The sequence below is a fragment of the Phytophthora cinnamomi genome, assembly GCF_018691715.1.
Source record: "Phytophthora cinnamomi strain GKB4 chromosome Unknown Contig92, whole genome shotgun sequence".
NCBI lineage: Eukaryota > Oomycota > Peronosporomycetes > Peronosporales > Peronosporaceae > Phytophthora > Phytophthora cinnamomi.
The window spans coordinates 1423566-1444609 of record NW_027151025.1 but is presented as its reverse complement, the minus strand read 5'-3'; the positions used below and the strand labels follow the sequence as shown (position 1 = coordinate 1444609).

Here is a 21044-nt window from a genome sequence, read left to right as displayed (position 1 = left end):
GCGCCCTGCCAGAGCTACGATAACTCGCGTTTTTCAACTGCCGGGTGCACGAACGATTTCTTGGGTTATTCGGCGGCGATGTTCGGTACTGACACTCCATACGTGATCGTGGAGGACTTTCCGAACCCTTGGTGCAACAGCGTTGAGAACGTGACGGTGTATTTGGCAGATGGCGCGTGCCACGCCAGTGCAGATGGAGCGACGAGTTTCCGCGCTAACGTTAGCATGACCGACAGCACGGCGACACTCACAACGTATTCCGATTCAGCGTGCACTTTGGTGGCGAGCGGTACCAGCTTGGACGGTCAGACGTTGTCATCGTCGCCGTGTCTAGTGGTTGGTTGCGATATTTGGTTTAGTTGTGGTCGTCGATATGCTGTGGGTGGATTGGGCAGCTCGCCATCTCCGGATATGAAGTCTGCTATTGTCGATTTCGAAGACAACCGGTGTGTGCTTACTCCGATAACGATGACAATTTCAAGCACATCCCTGTGTACGCCGAGTGCACGAAATACGTGTGATACACTATATGCCGATACGACTTCAATCTATCAAACGCGTGAATGTATCAACTCGACCGACACGTACGTCACCTCTACATTCCGATCCACACCATACTTGATTGTGGAGAATTACGTGAACGGCACCAACTGCCAAGTACCAACAAACGTCACGATGTACGCCGCCGACGGCAAGTGTCACCTCAGCATTAGCGACGGTGCCTACTTCACGATCATTGAAAGGACTGACGGCGCTGTCATCGCATCAAACTACCCGTCGCCACTCTGCAAAGTCACGGATGCAACGAAAACATATGTCCTTGATTATTGGAATGTCAACACCGGAACGTGCGTTGGCGATCGGATCTTCCGAACCAGCAAAATGCCTCTAGCAAGCAACCTTTCGACTCCAGCCACGACAACCACAGCACCAACACCAACACCAACACCAACACCAACACCAACACCAACACCAACACCAACATGGACTCCATCGCCGACCCCGGCGCCGATCATTGAGGTCCCAATCGACAACGACATCGAAGCACGCCTCAACATCATGTTCCCCGCATGGATTTGGGATCCACAGCCGCCGCAGGTCTTCCTGAACGACGGAGGTCCGCACCACCACTCCCCATCCCACCGCCGTCCTTAGTGAATGATGATGGCCTTCTGTATACTTTGCTTGCTTTTCCCCACTGAAAAAAATATGTCCACATTGAGTTTGACTTGGGGATCACGGTTTCATTAACAGTTACTAACTTTGTAACCTCTTAACGCAACATAAGGATGCGTAACCGGGTTACTCTTCACTATCCAAGATACCTCCTGCCGGTCGCAATGACGCGGCCTAGGAGCTTCCTGGCGACGCTCTTCCTGCTGTCCACAGCGATTATCTCCATCCTCTCTACACATCCACAAGCTGCGGAGGGGCCTTGCCAACCGTCTGACGTGCTGTGGCTCTGGAGCGGCGCGCTGACGTCGCGCTCCATCAGTTTCAAGTTCGGGTTACGCGAGGGTTACACTTGCGCCGACTCGGACTTCGTGCTGTACGCGTTCCCGGAGCTGCTGCAGGACGAGAAGCCTCACTCAGCCATCGCCACGTGCTCCGCAGTGGACGGGGGAGAGGCTGGTGTCGGGGAGGAGAGAAGCCCCTCGTCCTATGATATTCCTAATGCGAAACAGTGTAACCTGGAGGAACTCCCACATAGTGATAGGACCTACCGATACGAGTTGACGTTGATCAAGTCGGGCGAAGTCATAAGGAGCGGCAGCTTCAAGACGCCGAAACGGGAAGGAGAACCATTTAACTATCGAGTGGCATTTGCCTCTTGTGCTGATGAACACTCCGATCCCAAGGTACGGGACCTCGAATCTGGGTTTTAATTATGATTATTTAGAGGTAATTATGTCGCTGTTGTCTGTAGGTTTTTGAGGAGATTAAGGAGGAGGAAGCGCTGTTCTTCATGCATACCGGAGACCTGCACTACCACAACTTGGTCGTAAACAATGTGGCGGCGTTTAGAGATGGCTACGACTCGATCTTCGCGTCGCCAGCGGGACGAGCGATGCTGGGGATGAACTTGCCGTTCGCGTATATGTGGGACGACCATGACTTTGGTCCGGATAACAGCGACTCGACTGCTCCTGGCCGTAACGCGTCGGTGCAAGCTTATCGCGAGTTTGTGCCGCACTACCCGCTTGTTGGGGGACGCTCGCGAACCAATACTGTTCACCAAGCCTTTACTATCGGTCGGGTGCGCTACATTCTAACAGATCTGAGATCCGCTCGGACTCCGAATACAGCTCCTGCTGCTCCTACCAAGACGGTGCTCGGGAAGAAGCAGAAGGCGTGGTTCAAGTCTGAACTCGTTCGTGCGACGAATGATCCGAGCATCAGACTGATTATCTGGGTCAACACCATGCCGTGGCTGGACGACGAGCGAAAGTGGGGGCACTTTGTGCACGAGCAGCAGGAGCTCGTGAACTTTATCAAGGCGCATGGCCTGAACAAGTGGGTGCCTATTGTGATCATTAGTGGCGACGCACACATGCTGGCGGTGGACGATGGAAGCCACAGTCCTGGTAATCTTACGCTGCTCCATGCTGCAGCACTTGGACGACCGGGGTCGATCAAGGGAGGACCTTACAGTCACGGTGCTTTCCCTGGTCCAGGCCAATACGGCGTGATGGATATCACGGATGAAGGAGGCAAGGATGGTCGTATTTGCATTTACTACCGAGGAATGAACATCTACAAGGGCATGCTGGTCGAATTCGACACTTGTCACCCAGAGCGCACGCCCCCCATTACGCCCTACTACCCGCCGCCAATTCCTGTGCGCATTATGATGCGAATGCTGAAGAAGGCGAAGAGGTATACTAAAACCGCCGCGTTCGTGGTGTTGACCGTGGTCGCTCTTCTCATTTTCAGAAGCAGGCGCCAACACGCCGTCCACACGAAGAAGCACAGCTAAACAAGCGACGGAGGAGCGCGGTACGACGGCGAAAAGATGTGCATGAATTACATAAGTTTTGTTTTGTTTTGTTGTTAAATATCAATAAGGAGGTTTCCGGCATTGGTATATCTTCATACTGCGCGCGCTAACAAACTGCTGCAATGTCAGGAAGGAAATCTGCCACCCCGAGGATATGCATCAACGGCTCGAAGCCGATCGCAAATTCCACGTATTGCAAGCGACAGCTTGGCGCAAAACAGTAGCAGATCATGGCATCGAAAGGAAGGTGCACGTGTCGTTCCAACGGCGGCACTGTACCAGCAGTAGACACGGTGGACGCCTCACTCTCGTCCATTTCTTCCTCATCGTCCGAGACTGAAGACGAGGATGCGATACTCAGCTGTCTTAGACGTCGTTCAGCAGCCGATGCACTGTTCGGTGGAGGCAACAGTGACAAGCACGTCGCTTTGGAAGCCACGACGTGCGTCTTTTTGGAAATCCGGTTCGTAGCAGTCAAGTGGAATGCGAAAATCTCGCGTTGTCCGTCGTACGGGATCTCCAGTGGGTCACTATCCTCAGCTCCACGTGATCCACCTGTCGCAGGCGTAGCCGACGCTGCTGCTGCTCCTGCGACTTCTGCCGATGCATTTTCCTGTTCTTGATTCCCGCTGGCCTCTCCATTCTCCGGGGGCGACGGCTTCTCCGGCAATTTCCCATACGAAAGAAAAACTCTCAGCGCGTACGACGTCGTGTTCAGGAACACGCCTTCTCTCTGCACGGGCAGCACGTACCTCGTGTCCCCCACTTGCAGCATGGCATCGAACGTCCAATCCAACGGGCGATACTGCAGCGGGTTGAACAGGTACAGCAAGTACGTGTTGCTGACCAAGGCATTGACACACAACTCATCTCCCTGGAGCCTGTATCTCAGTGTGTTATCATCAATACTGATGGTCATGCCCGACAACTCGTGCAGCTTCAACGACGCGTAGGTCGCGATCTCCTCGACATTGTCTCCGTCTCTCTGGATTCTGTCGGGGGTGGGCTGGATCGTGGCTGGCGGCGCCAGCGGACGGTAAATGAGCCCGTCGATGGACGCCCAGACCTGCATCATCATCAGCGACGACTCTAGAAACTCTGTGTCTTCTGCGTCTTGGAACTTGTGCGTAACTCTCAGCAACGAATTCGTGTCGAGCAGAACTGGGGCGGGGAAGATCTGGAACAGCTCGCTCTCAAAGTTGAGCGAGCCTCTGAGAGCTGCAACGGAAGCCATGAGACTGATATGTTCATTTAAGAGCCCTCGGGCCTCGTCCACGGACACCATGCCGATGAGCGTCGAGATCTCCTGGATGGACCTGTTTATTCTTAACGAGAGGTCGAACATCCGCTTGCAGCGGTTGTACACGACGGCTCTCTCCCGCGAACACATAAGGGGGGTGCCCCTCTCAACAGGAAAGAAACGGGTCTCCCCCCGGTTATTCATAAGGTACACCCTGGCCGTAACCTTCTCGGCCGCCTTGCGCCGGAACTGCGAGCGCAGCAGGAAGAGCCGCCGCCACTGGCCCGTGGCGAAGCGCAGCTCGCCGAAGCGCGCGAGCGAGCGCAGCCGCCACTCCGGCTCGCAGGTGGAGGCCACGTCGCGCGACACCAGCGCCAGGCTGTGCAGCTCCGGCAGCGCGCAGAAGCCCAGCACGAAGGGCAGCGGCCCCAGCACAGCCGCCGACTCCATTTAGGAATACCCGCGCGAAACGAGAGTTCAGTATGCACGCCCGCACAGCGCAAAATACCCGGAAGAGTGACATATGCCATTGAACTGAAATGTGCGACGTGTGAGAAAAGCTGAAGTGAAGTTGAAGATTTTGATCGATCGCTGGAGTTGAGGCAATGGCAGAGGTCACTAACAGAGGTTCATGCGTCACCCTGCCCGTCCGGCTGGCTGGTGTGCTGATCTGGTATCGCCGATATCGTATCGGGCACCGGCACCCGTCCAGCAGGTTCCTTCATCAAGTTCGGGTACCCGTACCCGTAGTTGAATAATAATATAGCCAGCAAACACGTCGATTATATGGTTTGTGGAGCAGAGTATGAGAAAGAAAATATATAGATCGAGAAGTGACCCTTTTTAAAGGCTGTAAGTCTGGGTCTCAGTCTAAATTTAATCATTACGTCAACCGGAAACGAGTGCAATCCAGGGATTGATCCCTGGAAACCATTTTCGAATCTATACCTGTCCTGCCCTACCTACCGTGTCACCCTGCGGCCGATCGGGTACCCGTACCCGTCCGTAATGATTTCGGTCAGGCGGGTAGACGAATTTACCCGATGTTAACTCTGGTTGGCACGCCGCCGTTGCCGCTCGAGTCGGGTAAACCCCCGAGGAGATCAGTGTTAAATTTGTAGAAAAAGGTGGGAGAGCGCTATGACAAAGGAGGAAGAGCGCGTTGCGAGTGCGGAGAAGGTGATGGCAGTCGGTGCGTGCGCCGGCGCGGCTGTGGGGGCTGCTGTTGCTGCCGCGACGGTTCCGGTTGTGCAAGCTGCTGGGTTTACGGCTGCCGGGATTGCAGCGGAATCTGCAGCTGCGGGGATGATGTCCGCCGCTGCGACTGCTTCTGGAGGGTGTGTTGCTACTGGGAGCACTGTTGCTGTATTGCAGAGCATCGGGGCGACAGGCGCTGTGCCGTTGGGTATCGCAGCAGCACCGGTGGCTGTTCTCGGTGCCGTCGGCTTGGGTGTTGCTGGCATCGTGAACACGTGTCGAAGTTTTCAACATGAGTATGTGAGCGCTTACGACCCGCGCGACCCTGCTGATAGAGGCCAGTACTGGCTAATTGCTACGGAAGAAGGTTGGGGCAACGTGCGCGTGTGCCGCTACTCCTCCGAGTGCATGGCCCGTGACGCATTTGACAAGATTTGGTGCAGCCGGATTCTCTACAACCCTGACGGCAGTGAGGTCCAGTGTGCGGGAGCAAACGGCTGGGCTATCTCCACAGTTCGCCGTGTTATGGCCGAACATTACTTGAGTGGTTAATGTGTTTCGGTTCCGAAGGGAAGCTTCGTGTCGAGGGTCTCTGACAAGGACGTTTGAGCCCACGTTACATTGAACGAATCAAAAAGTTTTCGTTTCGAAATATTTTTTTTGTTAATGAGCGTCACTGGGATAATTCTCCCCAAAGCACTCTGGCGGCATAACCTGTCGGCTGCTGCTATCCCAGGATTATTTATCTGCTAGAGTGATGATATGATCATCCATGCGGTTTTCAACTAGCTTCGAAGTCGTCGAAGAAAATTTGTCGTGAGTATGGTTGGGTAAACAGCATGTAGGAAGAGAATTGATGCTGGTGACGGAATACATCGAGCTAATTTGTCACCTGATAATGCGCTCGCAACGAAACTTGTGAACTTTTTGTTAAGCCAGCATGCAATGCTCAGTGTTCTGACTATACGGCTGTCACAATGGCATCAGGTGACTATGGGCGGTTCATCGCCGCTGGTGACTGGGGATAAGGGCATGTCTACAGTAGAGGCAAGGTTCTTCTACACTAACCTTGACGATACTGCACCAGAACCGATTAGACTCCGTCTTCGTGGCTCCTACTCCATCAAATCCGGTCGCTAGGTAAGGCAGATCGCTATTTCGCTAGTTAAAAATCAAATGTTAGGTTGGCAACGCAACCTGACCCCCACTTAATTATTTTGTCGCCAGAACTGGCTGCTGCGATGGCATTTGTACATACATGCCTACATTCTATTACTAACGGCGCTTCCACTTCCACGGGATACTTCAACGCATTATTCTGCTGCAGGTCTTGATATATCTGTAGCGCTCCCAATCGAACTCGAGACAAACTTCACCATGCCTTGTCTGCTAGCCCTGCCATTGAGGTCAACAAGTCGTCTCGGGCCTCGATCAACCGGTAGGAAGAAACAAGATCCCAGCCAGGGGGATACTTCGTACGATTTCAGACTTCTCACATGTGAAGCTTGAGCCGCGCAGCATTCCTTTCACCAACTTTGCCACGCTTGATGGCAGTGAATCATTGCTCGAGAAATAAGAGATATAGACAATCGAGATCCTCGCTTTGCAACTGAACAGGGTGCTGGAAAGGCTCGAACTCCTGCCCCCACAGTCCAGTTGGCGTATTCCTCCCGGACGCCCCTAATGTGGTTGCCACCGGATGTCCTGGAAACGGCGCAGGGGCCATTCCACCACTCACCGACGGCATTGCCCCGCTTGGTAAGTGTGTAGCTTCGCCTCCATAAATCTCCATCCCAGGATACGGGCTCACTAGCACTTGAGGATCCGCGACACCGAACGGCGCATGACCGTGCGCTTGCGCCATCTGAGCCTGTGCCTGAGCTTGGGCTTGCGCTTGTGCCTGAGCTTGCTGGGCCTGCAACGCGCGCATGCGCGACTGTATCCGCTTCTCCTTGAGTCTCTGCTCCAGCTTGCGCTGGTACCTGTTGGCCGAGTCCCGATGGATATCGCAGAATTTATGCAGCTCGCCGTTGTTCTTCACCGCGCGCTTATTGTAGCAGCGTTTGTTGGGGTACCTGCACAGGTTCTCGGGGTGGTTCTGGTGGATCGTCGGTGTGCTTCCTGCTGCTTTGGCCCCCTTGGCTGCTGCATTGCTTCCGGCGCTGACATTCTCGCTGTTCGCAGCGCTTCCGCTGCTCTTGCTGCGCCGTTTCGTCTCCGCCGAACTCGTTGAAGCACTAGCAGCCTCGGCCGGTACCGATGGCGGTTGCGATGGCGGTGGGGCCGACGCCCTTCTTCGATTCATCAGCGACTCGGTCGGTGCCTGCGCTAGTGCGGCATCGGTCATGTTGAGATCTGCTGCGGGTGCCACCTACACCACATCATCACCCTGACTCCCATCCTGGTGGACACGCAGCTTGACCGGAGTGAGGCGGGCCAGTACGCAAACACCAAATGTGGACACGGGCCATAGCGTTCCGCGGCAGGCAGAGGGAGGCGCCAGGCGCACACTTGTCCGCCGTGAAGGATGCAGACGGAGCGACTGGGATGGTCCCGGCACCACCAAAGCGGTTGATTACGCCTGGGAAATGATGAGTAACGCGATCCCTTACAAACCGCAAGTATAAACTGACTAGCTCACGACCGAACGAACACCTTCCGTACACCGAGTTGTCTGCTCGACTTTACAAGGGGACCTGTAGCGCTGACTGGCGTGGGACAGCGGGCGCGGCACAGTCCCCCCATTGGTCGTTGGACAGCTCACACGCACGGCCTGGCAGCCGCAAATGAGTGCGGCACTCGGCGCTGATCACTCCACGAAGATACATTTTCGAATTGCGAGTCCAGCGTGGCAGCCACCGCTAATGCGTGAAAGGCGCTATCGTGTGCATAGATATCCTGTGGACTGTGTATTACCTCGCCCTAAACTATCGATATGTTCGCATGGAGCGCGATCGCGAGGAGCTCTTCCGTCCGAGTTGCAATGCGTGCGGTGACAAAGGCGCGAGCGGCAGTGTGACGCTTACGCCCAAGCGCAGGACTCCAAAGTGAGCCACTTCGGTCGGACCTCTGTCCGTCGCTCGTCGTGACGGATCGCGGTGCTGACTGCCAGCGAAGACTTGGCCTGGACTGCTCCTCAGCTTACGTTCCCCGTTTTATGCCCTCTTCATTGGTCCGCCCTCCTCTGCAGACAGTCGTCGTCGAGAGCTCACTTCAGCTTACGGCTCCGGTAGGACATGTCGACATGTTGGACACTCCATCTTGACTTGCATCCAGCCCTGCAGACACTCGCGGTGGAAGATGTGGTCACATGGCGCGATCATGTAGTCGCGCGCTTCGATGTCGAGCTCCACCATGCAGATCACGCAGTCGATGGAGTTATCGCCGTCCTTGAGAAGAGCCAACTGCTGGAGGTTGATGCGCCGCTCGTAGTTGTACTTGACGGGCAGGAACCGCGCAGGCACGAAGAATCTCGGACCGTACCGCTGTTGCAGGGCTAGAATTCCGACTTGCAGTCCCATCCACGCAGCCAACACGTAGCAAAAATGCGGATCGATCTTGCTCTCGTACTGTAACAAACAATCATTCGCGCACGTTAGTCAATCGAACTTCGCGCTGGTAATGGTGTTCGTATCAGCCGCATAAGACAGGGGCCCTCACCATCGGGAAGGCTGTAAGGAAGTTGTCTGGGCAGCCGTAGAAATACAGCGGCAAGAACAAGCGCAGCGCGCTGATGCCGTACAAGTATCCGAGGTCAAATGGATTCCGCACCTCCCTAAACCACAATTCTGTTAGCACGAAGCCGAAATGAACGATTCACAATTTACACATACCGGTGGACGTTGTGCACAATTTGCGGGACCCAGAATGAATAGCAGATGAAGACCAGCACTGGCAAGTGGTTCTTCCATAAAAAGAAAGCTGTTAGCTAGTCGCCAAGACAAACAAAGTCAACACGATCAATAGGCAGCATACCGAGAAGTTGTAGAAGATACACAGTCCAGCCAGTAATGACAGGTAGAACCGAGAGTAGAGCGTTGTGAGCTCACGGCGCAGCGTGAGCCATCCCTCTGAGAAGCCCTGCGGTCTCCGCGCCTTCCAGATGATCAGCAGATACCGCATCTCAAACACTGAGAAAATGATGAGTTTCACGAAAGCGACCGAAGCAAACGCAGCGAACACATTTTGCGCCACGATGCCAACTGTCAGGTGACCCAAACACAGATACGAGTCCACGATAGCTTGCTGTCCGATAGTCAACAGCGACACCTTCGCTGCGGTCGCTTGGGTGCTCGAAATCTGTAGCTGTCTCAGCAAGAAGTAGATCTCCGCCATCGCAATAAACGTCATGATCACGGCATACCGAGAAGCCTTGGCGAAGAACACATTCAGGTTCTCCTCTTGAAACGTGGTGTCCAGCTTCAAGTACAATCCGCAGTTCACACTAGCGAGCGTTCCTTCCAGCTTCATGTGTCGCATGGATTTCTGCAACACCGTCGCTGCATCGTCGTCTTCATCATCTTCCCCTCCCTTGTGCGCAGGTTTGTTCGTATCATTCACCAGCGACATCTCCACAATGCTCACACACTGGTCACTGAACGAGTCGCTGCTACGGAACCGCGACACGTACGAATACCGCGGCGGCGAAATGTCAATGGCAGCGTACTCGTCCCTGTTCTCCACCGCCGGAACTCCATCCAGCACGCCTAGATTCATCAGCTCCGCCCGGGGTTGCCGCGGCAGTCTCTCCAAATTGGCCTTGGCATCTCCTTCCTCCTCTGCCTCCTCGACCGCGTCCGATGCAGTGGGCAACTCCGTCCTCTCGTCCGACAACTTCGTCGAATTGGCCGCAGCGCCGCTCTTGTCTTTGCGATACAAAATCTGCACGCTGGAGTCGGGGCTGTTGCCGAACAGCGTCAACTTGGCCAATTTGCGCAGGAACACCCCCTGTACTGGTAGGATTGTGGCTGCGAGAGACGCCTGCTCCTCGTAGATCACCAATTGGCCCGTGACGTACGCCACCTCCTTCGTCAGCTCTTTGGACGCAGGGGTCTTCATCTTGAGGAACAGCCACGTGTGCCCGGTCTCCACTGGTTGCGTGTACTGCTGCAGCTGGATCTCCCGGTCCACCTTCAAGTACGGACTGCATCATTACAACAACAATAAAAACAATTAAAAAAATCAAAAATCAAAAATCAATAGCTATCCATGAATGATAAAAAAAAACTCTCCTCTCCCCCACTCACATGATATCCTTGTACACCGGTTTATTCGCATCGTACTCCTCCGCCAGCAGTGAGTCCCAAGTACCTAATTAAAAAAAATCGGTTAGCACCACTTATCCATTTCCCCCGGTTAACACCACTTAAAGTTGCAACTTTAAGTGGTGCTAACCGCCGCACCTTTAAGCCACACTTAAAGTTCACCTGAGTAGATGCCCGTGACGTTCAGCGGCGGCTCCTTGTGCCTGTATCCTGGCTGCTCCTTCAGCAGATTCTCCAGCTCGTGCACCTTGTGCACCCTGTCCGAGTCGTTGAAGGCGTTCTGCGGCAGCGAGTAGCGGTTGCGGCCCGTGCTGTCCCCTCCCAGGCCCTGCGCACGCGCGCCGCCTCTGCCGCCTCGCGCGTCGCCCGCGCGGTTGTCGAAGAAGAGCACGAGGAAGCAGAGGAAGATGGCCATGCTCAGCAGCTGCATGCGCTGGCGCTGGAACTGCTGCTGGCGCCAGTCCGCCTCCATGGCGCCCAGGTTCAGCGCCAGCGGGTCGCCGCCCGGGCTGCCGCCTCCGCCTCCGCCAGGCGCGTCGCCCCCGCCGCGGCGCGGGGAGTTGGCGCGCACGATCATGACGACGCGGCCGTTCTCGCCGCCGCGGTCCCCCATGACTTGAGCTGACTATGGGCCACCGCGGTTAGAGATTTTAGAGATTTTTTTCCCTTATCCTTGCAGCAACGTACAGCGTCCCAGCGCAAGTTGCGCATGGTGTGGCGCACACTTTTCAACTCCATTCATGTGGCGCACACAGTTCAAGTCCATTCATGTTTTGCACACGAATGTAGCCACTTCATCTCTTTGCGCGTCAGTTGCGCATTATTGTCGACACGTGCGTGTGGCGCTTGCTCTTCAGGGCGCCGTATCTCCGCGATGGTGGGCTCCCCGACGCCCGCAGAGCGCTCTCTCGACGCGTCTTCGTCTCCTCTCTCCGCCGGTATGCTGCAGGCTCTCTCTCTGTCCTCGGAAGACGCAGAAACCAGCTCCCAAGTCGACCTGGTGCTGGAGATGACCGCGACCTTCGACGCCGACGGCTTCCAGCTGCCGCCCCGCGTCTCCCGCAGCGACGTGCGACGCGCTCTCCAGTCCCACGACAACGACGTGTCCAGAGCAGTGGACGACGTGCTGAGCCTCGCCGCCATCCGAGAGCTACGCCTACAAGAGCAGCAGACACTTAGCGAGCGCCGGACGAGCGCCACGCTGCAGCTCGCCGAGCTCTGCGGCGGCCTGGGGCTGGACGAGAGCAGCTCGTTCGTTGCAGCGCTGCAGCAATTGCCTCCTCAAGAGCAGGAGCAGCTGCTGGCCTCCGACGGGGCCTTCGTGCAGCAGCTGCTGCTCAGTCTGGACGAGCAGGACGCAGAGCAGGAAGCAGAGCAGCAGAGGAAGAAGACGTGCACCCGCTGCAGCAGCTGCTGGAGCTCTTCCCGGACTACAAGCCCGACGTGGTGGAGGACGTGCTGGACAGCCACGGCTACGACGTCCGCCGCGCCGCCGAGGCGCTGCACAACTTGAGGGCGCTCAACCACGTGCAGAGCTACGCGACGGTAGTGAACGCCGACGCTCGAGCGGCCGCCCAGCGGCGAGAGCTGCTCGTGAACGGACCCAAGGTGGATTCGCTGGGACAGTTCCCGGAGCTCGCGGCGACGAGCAAGACCCAGCAGAAGAAGCTCAAGAGGCAGCAGCGCAGGCAGCAGAAACTGCAGCAGGCGCCGCACCAACGACCACCACCCAAACCTTCGCCCCCACCGATTGCGTACCCGATGCTGCCCGCGCGCACACAGGTGGGGAAGGTGAAGGCGAAGACGACGGCCAATGCGTGGGACCAGCAGCACGCGCCGCATGACATGCGAGAGTCCGGGATCACGTCGCAGCTCAAGCTGGAACGGCTCAAGAAGCTGCTGCCTTCGATTGATAGCAGTGTCATTCAGACTGTATGTTGTGGGGTTGGCTTTATCTGCTGGGTTGGCGGTGAGCTCACTGCGAAAGCGTGGTTGTGGTATTATGTGGGGTTACTTGGTGTAGACGTTTTTCCTGAATGGGTGTAGTTCGGATGCCACGGAGGCGACGCTGCGAGAGGTTTACAACCTGCCGCTGGTCCACAAGCAAGTGATCCCACCGTCTGTGACCGAGGAGGTTGAGATGGCCGCCGCCGCAGCTGATGCCGAGGAGCAGGCTGCTGCTGCTGCCAGGAATACGCGTCGCTCGAGCCAAAGCCGTGCTGAGGACTGGACTCTTGTTTCAAGCAAAAACAAAGTCAACGCTGCGAGAGAGCAACTCAGCGATCGCTACTGCGCAGTCTTAGCGTCGTTCCGGCGTGGTCAGAACATCCTTGCTGTTGATCGTGTCCGAGAGTAAGTATTTTGATTACCTTCTGTGTTGCTGTCGTGCAGGCCTGTCTCATGATTTCTGGGTTGTATCGTTGCTGCATAGGCTGAGTGAGGCGCGCCGCGAGCACAGAGAGGCTCAACGACAGTGGGCACACGACTTTTTCCTCGCGCACGAGGAACATCTCAAGTGGGTTCTAGCATTTCCTTTCAACGGCTTGTATTACGTAGTGTCCAGTCTTTCATCTGGTATGTTGTTTCCTTGCTTTGTGCGATAGACACCAACGACCGATCGATTTGCACGGCATGATCGTGATGGAGGCACTTTGGGTGGCTCGTGAGGCCATCGAATACTGCCAGGAACGCCGAATCCGTCGGTGCTTATTGATTTGCGGTGTTGGTCATCACTCGATCAATGGCAAGCCGCGCATCCTGACAGCAATTCAGCTGTCGTTGGACCGGCGCCAGATCGATTACCGCGAGCTGCATGGTGTCATAACGGTGTTTCCGCTCCGTTCCACGGATTCATCGTAGCTGGTGAATATGTTCAACTGACCTCGTTACTGGCTAGGTGCGTTGCTTAGGGGTGTTTGCTGAGGGAATTTTCTACCGGCTAGTAGCTGAGAGGTGATGCATAATTTCTTTGTCTACTTCTTTTCAATATCCAACAAAGTAGGGGTGCGATGTGCTTGGTATGGATGTCAGTTGGGTTGATAACTGGTTGTCGTGAGTGGCATATTTGTTACCCAGTCTTTGTGCGTTTCCGTGCTGTGTGTTTGCTCGATACGTGGTTTCGAGGTCTGCGAACAGCAATTTGCATGGGAGGATGTTGATCTGCTTGGTGAATCTCTAAGTGGTAACGTCCTATGGACTAGACAGGGAAGGGCTCCGGCACAGGCGAAGTCAACAGGCAGGCGGACCCAGCTCAGCATCGTCTCACGCAAGCCAATGCCTCTTCACGTTCTAACCCGGAGCATTATTTGGGCTGTGAGACCGAACAGACTGGCAGGGGGCCATCGTGGTCACCGTCGCAGCTTCCGCCATTTATCCACTCTACTACTATGGTGAAGGAACACACCGCTATCGTGCCCAGTATTTTTAGTGGGCGAAAACGGTGGTGCCAGCGAAATGGGATGGCGGGGTGCAGCAGTTGAAAGCTAGCTCGGTGTACGTTGCGTGGTTCCCTGCTGCGGCGCTGCTCAACGCTACTTCTCATATGGCGATTGAAGCCCGCGAGACGCAGTTCTCGAAGGCATTTCGAAACTCTTGTATCGGCGAGTCGACCAAGCTATACCAACTACCAGTGAAGCAATCACTACGAATCACTTCGCCAGTTCAGAAATTACGCTGAAGCAGCAATGACGATCACGCGCACTAATCGATCTTTATCGGCCTTCGCATCGGACTCGGAAATCGACCGCGAGCTTGAAAGCTCTTTCCCTCGATGCCAAGTTTCGACTCCAGGAGGTCAGCCACCAAGTTGGGCATCGATGACGTACGTCGAGACCTCTCGAGATCTGCCTCCACTGGAGTCGGGCAGTTTGGCGCTAGAAGATCAATTCTGTGGCTGGCTGTGGATGCGCGGGGCACGTCTCGGGCGCTGGCGTCATCGATACTTCTGCCTTGACGGCACCATGCTCTCCTATTTCACGAGTTTTCCGGCTGAGGTGTTCCTGAAGCAAGCTCAAGCATCGGTGGCGTCAGCGTGGGCATCGCGCAACCTCTTTCACTTCGGCGACGGTTGTCAACCTCGTGGTGTCATCCGAGTGGCGCACATCGACGACAACGACAGGAGCAACCGCATCGGATTTAAGGTGTACGGCGCGTGTGGGAAGGTCATCGACATCCGAGCCCACGACACCCAAGAGCGCAACCGTTGGTTGCGTGCACTGAAGACACCTGCCCGTCGCAAGTCCCGCTTGTGGTCCATCGGTTCGAGTGAAGAGGTGACCCTGAGCATGTCGTCGTTCGACCCCGATGGGCTCTGTCGCTTTGACCGACTGTCGATCCCGATCACCAAGAGTGGCTGGATGGAGAAGAAGAGCTCGTTCATTGGAATTTGGCGACGCTACTTCTTCGTCGTGCAGGGCTCCATGTTGTCCTACTACAACAGCGACAAGCCGTACGAGGTGCCGCGCTGGCGCGGGTACGTCGAAGGCGTGAAGGCTCGTCGTCGCAGTGGCTCACTCCCGTTGCCATCCGCTGGAGCCACCATGGCCCCACCACCGCTGGAACTCTGCATCACGCTGGACTCGCCGCAGAACCAGGTGCTTCACGTGCGACTCAGCACTGCCGATGAAGCGCGCGAGTGGCGTCGCGTCCTGCGTGCCAATCTCCCACAGCGCAACAACGACACCTTCACAACTTAGGTATATCTGCGTAACACGATATCGTTTCCGTTTGACTTGCATACTTACACCAACATGCATAGGCGACCCTTGTCCGTTCAACACAGTGCATAGCTATGCGTACATGGTGATACGGATAGTGCCAAGGACTTCTTGGATCTAGTAAAGATTTCTTTCATGTATGGGTGGTTGTGGAACGTGCGGGCGCACCGATTCAATCTCCCGGCGCATTCATCGATCCCTCGGCTTCCGAACAAAGCGTTTCCAGGATCCAAGACCGATGTACCTCATTCGTTTTTGCAGCTATGCGCAAGTCGTGTTCGCCGTCGTGATGGCGTGTAGGTGTTTGATTGCCAGTAGGCAGGCGGCATTCACTGTCGTCTCAGTCTACGAAGACAGCGCATGCTCCGGAGTTCCGTCTCTGGTATCGTTCTTGCCTGGGTGCCAACTATCTTCGGATGCGGCAAAAGCAGTGTGTACGACTACTGGTTACGCTTCGGCTGCTGGGAAATCGCTGTATTCTGTATCCCCGACTACTCCGAGTTCGCAACGGCAGCGTTTGGCACGAACAACCCGTACTTCATCGAGGATACTACCTCCGCGTATATTTGGGGATGCTGTGCTCAAGATGGACATGGCGGCATGACGATTTACGCTGCTTCGGCTGAGGTAAGTGATGATTTCCCAGTTACTCGGAGTATTAATATGTTACTGCAGGGTCAGCGAATGGTATTTGTCAAACCAATACGAAAGAAAACACCAGCTTCAGAGCTAGATTTGATGCCCAAGGCACGCTCGGCATGATCAAGTACTCCGATACAGCCTGTGCCCAGGGGCATTGCTCGACTAGTGTGTTCAACGAGAACAAGTATAGTTGGCTTTCGATTCACCGACCCAGTGGCACGCCATCAATACAAAGTCACAGTATTGTCGCTGAATATGAAGACAGCTCGTGCTCTTCCCCCGCAATGTTCGTGAGTCTAACCAGCGAGCTGACATGCACTCCTCAGGTTGATCACTACGATCCAGTTTGTACGAGTAACGGGCGTGCGCACACTGTTTCGGACTGTACACAATACTATCCGGGCGGTTGGGACGACATTGGGATCATCAGCGACGCCTTTGGGAGTTCGCCTTATCTTCGTAGAGAAATATGTGTGGTGTGGTATGATGGACACGGTCACGGACGTGATGGTATACAGGCTCGACGAGAATTGCTACTCCAATGCAGCCGGCGATGCCAGCCATAAACTTACGCTGGGTCGCTCACTGACAATCACGACGTACGCAGGCGCAAACTGCATGAACGTCGCTTCTGAAATCTTGGTTGATCGTTCGACGATATTGTCAAATGGATGTGGAGCGGATGATAAGAAGTATTTCCTCGCCAACGCAAAGCCCTCATTATCTGTTATCGCTGTCTATGAGGATGGCGTGTGTTCGGATACTCCCTCTCAACTCACGTTCACGCCTACCATTGGGTACCATGACTCACAGGCACTAGTGAACGCCCAGTGCGAAAGTATCGGTAATTCCCTGTTCTCAGTATCTAGCTGCACTAGCGATTACTTGGCTTTTGCAACAACCGCATTCGGTGTGGATAATCCGTTTGTGCTTGAGGAAGCTTTCTCTGTGGACTATTGTAACGGTGTCGGGCTCGTCACAATGTACGTTGCAGACAACACTTGCCACACCAATTCGCAAGGCTTCTCTAGCTTCAGAGCTAAAATCGGCACGGATGGCGCGCTCGTGTTCAGAACGTTTTACGATCTGGAATGCAACGACAAACAAACCACAATTACGTTGGCGAAGGGGCAACTCACGACACCGATTTGCACGACTGAATACTGTAACACAATGACGTCGTTGTTGTGCTCGCTTGAAAATTGCTATTGGTGGGGGGCCTGTGGCAGAAGGCTTTCTCTTGGAGGGCTAGACTCTGGCTCCAACGTCGCTATATCTGCTGTACTGGTTTATGATAGTACACCATGTACCAACAATCCCGTTCGGATCATCGCAAAGAAGCAGCTAACTTGCACGCCGGTATCTCCAATGTGCACAGATATTCCCACGGGATCAAGTACAATGTACCAGGATCGCGCATGCATAGAGGATGTAGCCGAATTCGCCAAGTCACGCTGTACTGACTCACCCTACCTGATCGTGGAGAAATACAAGGATGGAACAAACTGTGGGAAGCAAAAGGACACTATAATTTACAAGGCGGGCGATATGTGCTACTACAGCTTTGCGGATGGTAGAAGCTTTCGGATCTTGCCGTATTATGGCGACTCTGTCATATTCACGAAGTACCCCACGACATCTTGCAACGACTCTGATGCCGTCATTATCGCTATTGGCAGCAAGTATATGGGCTTGCTATGATGGAAACATGAAATGGTACGGGAACATGACAGCCGCACCGATTTCAGCACCGCCAACCCCGACAACTCCGACAACAGCAACGCCGACAACCACATTGCCAACAACAGCGTCGCCGATCACAGAACCACCTTCGACAGATATCGGTCAGAAGACCCGCGAGGAGATCATGTTCCCGGCGTGGCTCTGGGATCCAACACCGCGTCGGATCTTCGAAGACCCTTAGTAGACAACCATCGTAGTAATCATACCATCTGATACGCTAGTACTTGATACTGTTTTGTAGTACCGGTACCGAGAATCACGGGGATTGGAAGTATGGACGTCATACATGAATGGACGCCTGTGTTGGTCGCACAGGCTGTGGCTTGCGCATGTGAGCCTCACTCGCTCCTTATTCAATCCTCCTCGTAACGCTCGGACAGCCTTCCTACGTTCTCAACGCCCAAGTCGAGCTTCATGATCCTGATCCTGTCTTCCATTTGAGGTTGTGCAGACACGTGCTCACTAGCGTCGTCATTTATACTCAAAGTTCTTCGAGTTGCTTCGGCGGAGGACGCCGTGCACCCGAACGGTGTGGAGACGCTGCTGTCGCTAGTTAGTGTACTCCACTGACATGTTAGTCCGTATTACTAGACACCAGAGGTCCGCCAATACAGTATGATATTGAAATTGAATCCACCGGCTGCCACTAATAAAAACTGCAATTTTAAGCTAAACAATAATAAAATTTGCCGCAATTTATATTGTATTGGTACAGAAATGGTACAACTTATATCACTTTACAGAGGGATATAGCAGTTGAGATCGCAATTTTCAAGAGAGTAGGCTCAATCTAATGGTGCTAGCTGGGAGTTGAACGGCGCCATCAACAGGTTCAGGGAACCCCAGGGGTAAAACTGTCCTGCCGTCACTATTAAGATTAAACTCGGTTGATCGGCGATAGAGGTGCTGGTAGTGGTGTCAAATGAGCAGCTCAAACGGGGAATGTATGGGCTGATCGCACGCACACGTGGAAATAAATATCGTTCCGGAGGCGCATGGCTGTGTAGATGCGCCATAGAAGGATCTCACGCAAATGGCGCCATTCGTCATGGACATCGCGGTCGTACGGGAAGATCAGCAGCTTCCACCCCAGGGAGCATCGAAAATCTGGAGCCCATGGTTCTGTCACAACACCTGGACGGGGTCACACTCGAAGAAGCAATACGTAGCAGTCTCTATAGCCCGGCAGCCAGGGCGCACACAGTGCTGCGCCAGCGGTGATACTGCATTCAAGTGACCGTGCCTATAGACTGGAGGTTTATTGGCTAGACTTTCGCTTATCTAGGAAAAACGTAGGAATTTTCGCGGGCAACAAAGTCTCTCTTATTATTGGTGGAGATACACTGAGTTTTGTCCAATTATAGCAAGCCCCGCGAGCGCTTAGAAGCTGCTTGACGTGCTAGGCGGAGTGTAGTTCCGAGGGATAGCTCGGATACTCTGCGCTTGCGAGTCGAAGCTAGGAGAGGCAAGTTCTCCATTCCTACCCTAAATATTTTTTGTGCCTGCTCTTGAGTCATGTCTAATCTAGTTTCGTAGCCAGCCTCTGCTGCCGATACAGCAATCCGTTTTACTAGGTTGGTCCAGTCCGAAAATGTTTTTCGCATTTGTTCACGAGGTAGATCATGCGTGCCGACTCGCTTCAACGGTGGGTAGCCTTTTGTCTTGTCGCCAAACCACCACAACTGCCACGCACCGTATGCCCCAACCTTGGGGAACTCAAAAGTTTCGGGAAGCATGTGGAACTTGCCGTTGTAATAATGTGCCGTACTCGAACTTGATTCTGGTGACGATATTTGAGTTGCCTCTGCTTGGGCACGAGCGAGGCCGGCGCGTTCCAGTGCGCTTTCGATTGTGCTTTCTAAAACATCTCGAGTTATGTTGCCTGCCGCAATCCCCTTGTTCTCTATTAATTCACTCATGCCATCAATAAGAACCGGTGGTAGATTGTCAATAGATTGTTGGACTCCTTGAAGTTGCTTGTAAATATGCACATGGGGTGGAATTCTGGTAGGAGTCATCCACGTTTCATCACCAGCCGCCAACATCCCCGACAGTTCACTCAACATTCCTTCGTTCCGAAACAGAGAGGTAAATAACAGTGGGTGTGATTGTGGTAGTGCCTTACGAAGAAACACTGAATGCTTTACCAACGAAGCAATGCACAACTTAAGAATGTCACTGAGCCCGCTGACTTTGTGTAGCGATGGATACATCTCTTGAACACACGAGCGCAGAGTAGGATCCTCCTTATCTTTAAGGTGTGGCGGCAGGACCGCAAATGCTGGGCGGTTTAATGGAAGACCTGCAACAACTCGCCCCAAAAACGGATCTCCTGCAGCTTCATATCTAATGTAGCGATCTTGGACACCTCCAAGCGACCATCCTACACGTAAGCAAACGCTAGCGATGGACGGCCCACCAGTAGAACCACTGCAAGCAAAGGTCGCAACACCTTTCCGAATTGAATGTGTCCCATAATGCGTCTGCTGCTTGAGCTCGGAAATAAGTTTGCGGAGAATGCCACCAAATCTAGCTTTCTGCTCTGACCCAGGAAACAAAAGACCTGGCGACTGCATTGGTCTGCATGCAAAATAGAGAGCCAAAGACGTTATCCAGCATGTTTCCGGGCTAAGCGGATTTGCATACATGTGACGGGGGTCTTTAGGGCCACTGCCCTCCTGATTCGTTTTCGACTTGTACATAATGCACCCAACACTGTCGTCATTGCAGCTCATGTGCTCGGTGAATAGTGTCTGCACGGACTCCGATCGGCACATCAAGTTCCATTGGGTAGTGAGAAACATGTGGGCAAAGCCACCGTCTTGTCGAGCAAGTGTAGAGCGGCACAACTCCCGGTACAAAGAGAAGGGTATCGGGTCTTTGCCGGACTCTTTTGGCGACCCCGACTGAAGCTTTGAGGCCTCCATCCGTTTCAATCCTGAAAAGAATGTAGCCATTCCCTTCTCGTAAGCTGCAGGAAGAGGTATTTCTCGACGCCGATAGAGATCCTTTATTGCGCTGCGATACCCACTTAGCGTCCCCACACTGACACGTTTGCGCTTCTCCAACAGGAACGCCTCAAAATCACTCGGCGTAAAGTATGTGAGGTCGAGCTGACTAGTGCTTGTAAAATACATCGGTGCCTCGTCGCCTTTAGTTGATCGAATCCACCGAGATATAACCGCCAAGCAACCTCGATACGCGCGCTGTGTTTTGGAAGACACGCACGCATCCCTCACATCTTG

At 54.2% G+C, this 21044-nt stretch overlaps 6 protein-coding genes across 6 annotated transcripts; 4 read left to right on the top strand and 2 right to left on the bottom strand.

Annotated features, from left to right (window-relative positions):
* Nucleotides 1-1340: 1340 nt before the first annotated feature.
* IUM83_02956 (putative mitogen-activated protein kinase kinase) lies at nt 1341-2977 on the top strand (the record flags this gene model as incomplete). Its single annotated transcript, XM_067926923.1, has 2 exons — nt 1341-1859; nt 1928-2977. The coding sequence occupies 2 exons, from the start codon at nt 1341-1343 to the stop codon at nt 2975-2977; spliced, it is 1569 nt and encodes a 522-aa protein (XP_067784349.1).
* A 127-nt stretch (nt 2978-3104) lies between these two features.
* On the bottom strand, nt 3105-4688 carry IUM83_02955 (uncharacterized protein; the record flags this gene model as incomplete). Its single annotated transcript, XM_067926922.1, has 1 exon — nt 3105-4688. The coding sequence occupies one exon, from the start codon at nt 4686-4688 to the stop codon at nt 3105-3107; it is 1584 nt and encodes a 527-aa protein (XP_067784352.1).
* Nucleotides 4689-5378: 690 nt separating this feature from the next.
* Nucleotides 5379-5987, top strand: IUM83_02954 (interferon alpha-inducible protein 27-like protein 2A; the record flags this gene model as incomplete). Its single annotated transcript, XM_067926921.1, has 1 exon — nt 5379-5987. The coding sequence occupies one exon, from the start codon at nt 5379-5381 to the stop codon at nt 5985-5987; it is 609 nt and encodes a 202-aa protein (XP_067784351.1).
* Nucleotides 5988-8653: 2666 nt separating this feature from the next.
* IUM83_02953 (zinc ion binding protein) lies at nt 8654-11312 on the bottom strand (the record flags this gene model as incomplete). Its single annotated transcript, XM_067926920.1, has 6 exons — nt 8654-9004; nt 9096-9210; nt 9269-9339; nt 9411-10578; nt 10682-10745; nt 10862-11312. The coding sequence occupies 6 exons, from the start codon at nt 11310-11312 to the stop codon at nt 8654-8656; spliced, it is 2220 nt and encodes a 739-aa protein (XP_067784346.1).
* Nucleotides 11313-11573: 261 nt separating this feature from the next.
* Nucleotides 11574-13558, top strand: IUM83_02952 (uncharacterized protein; the record flags this gene model as incomplete). Its single annotated transcript, XM_067926919.1, has 5 exons — nt 11574-12020; nt 12107-12631; nt 12723-13051; nt 13131-13214; nt 13303-13558. 5 exons carry the CDS (start codon nt 11574-11576, stop codon nt 13556-13558), a joined length of 1641 nt encoding a protein of 546 aa, XP_067784345.1.
* A 956-nt stretch (nt 13559-14514) lies between these two features.
* Nucleotides 14515-15393, top strand: IUM83_02951 (uncharacterized protein; the record flags this gene model as incomplete). The annotated part of the gene is made up of 1 exon (XM_067926918.1): nt 14515-15393. The coding sequence occupies one exon, from the start codon at nt 14515-14517 to the stop codon at nt 15391-15393; it is 879 nt and encodes a 292-aa protein (XP_067784348.1).
* Nucleotides 15394-21044: the final 5651 nt, after the last annotated feature.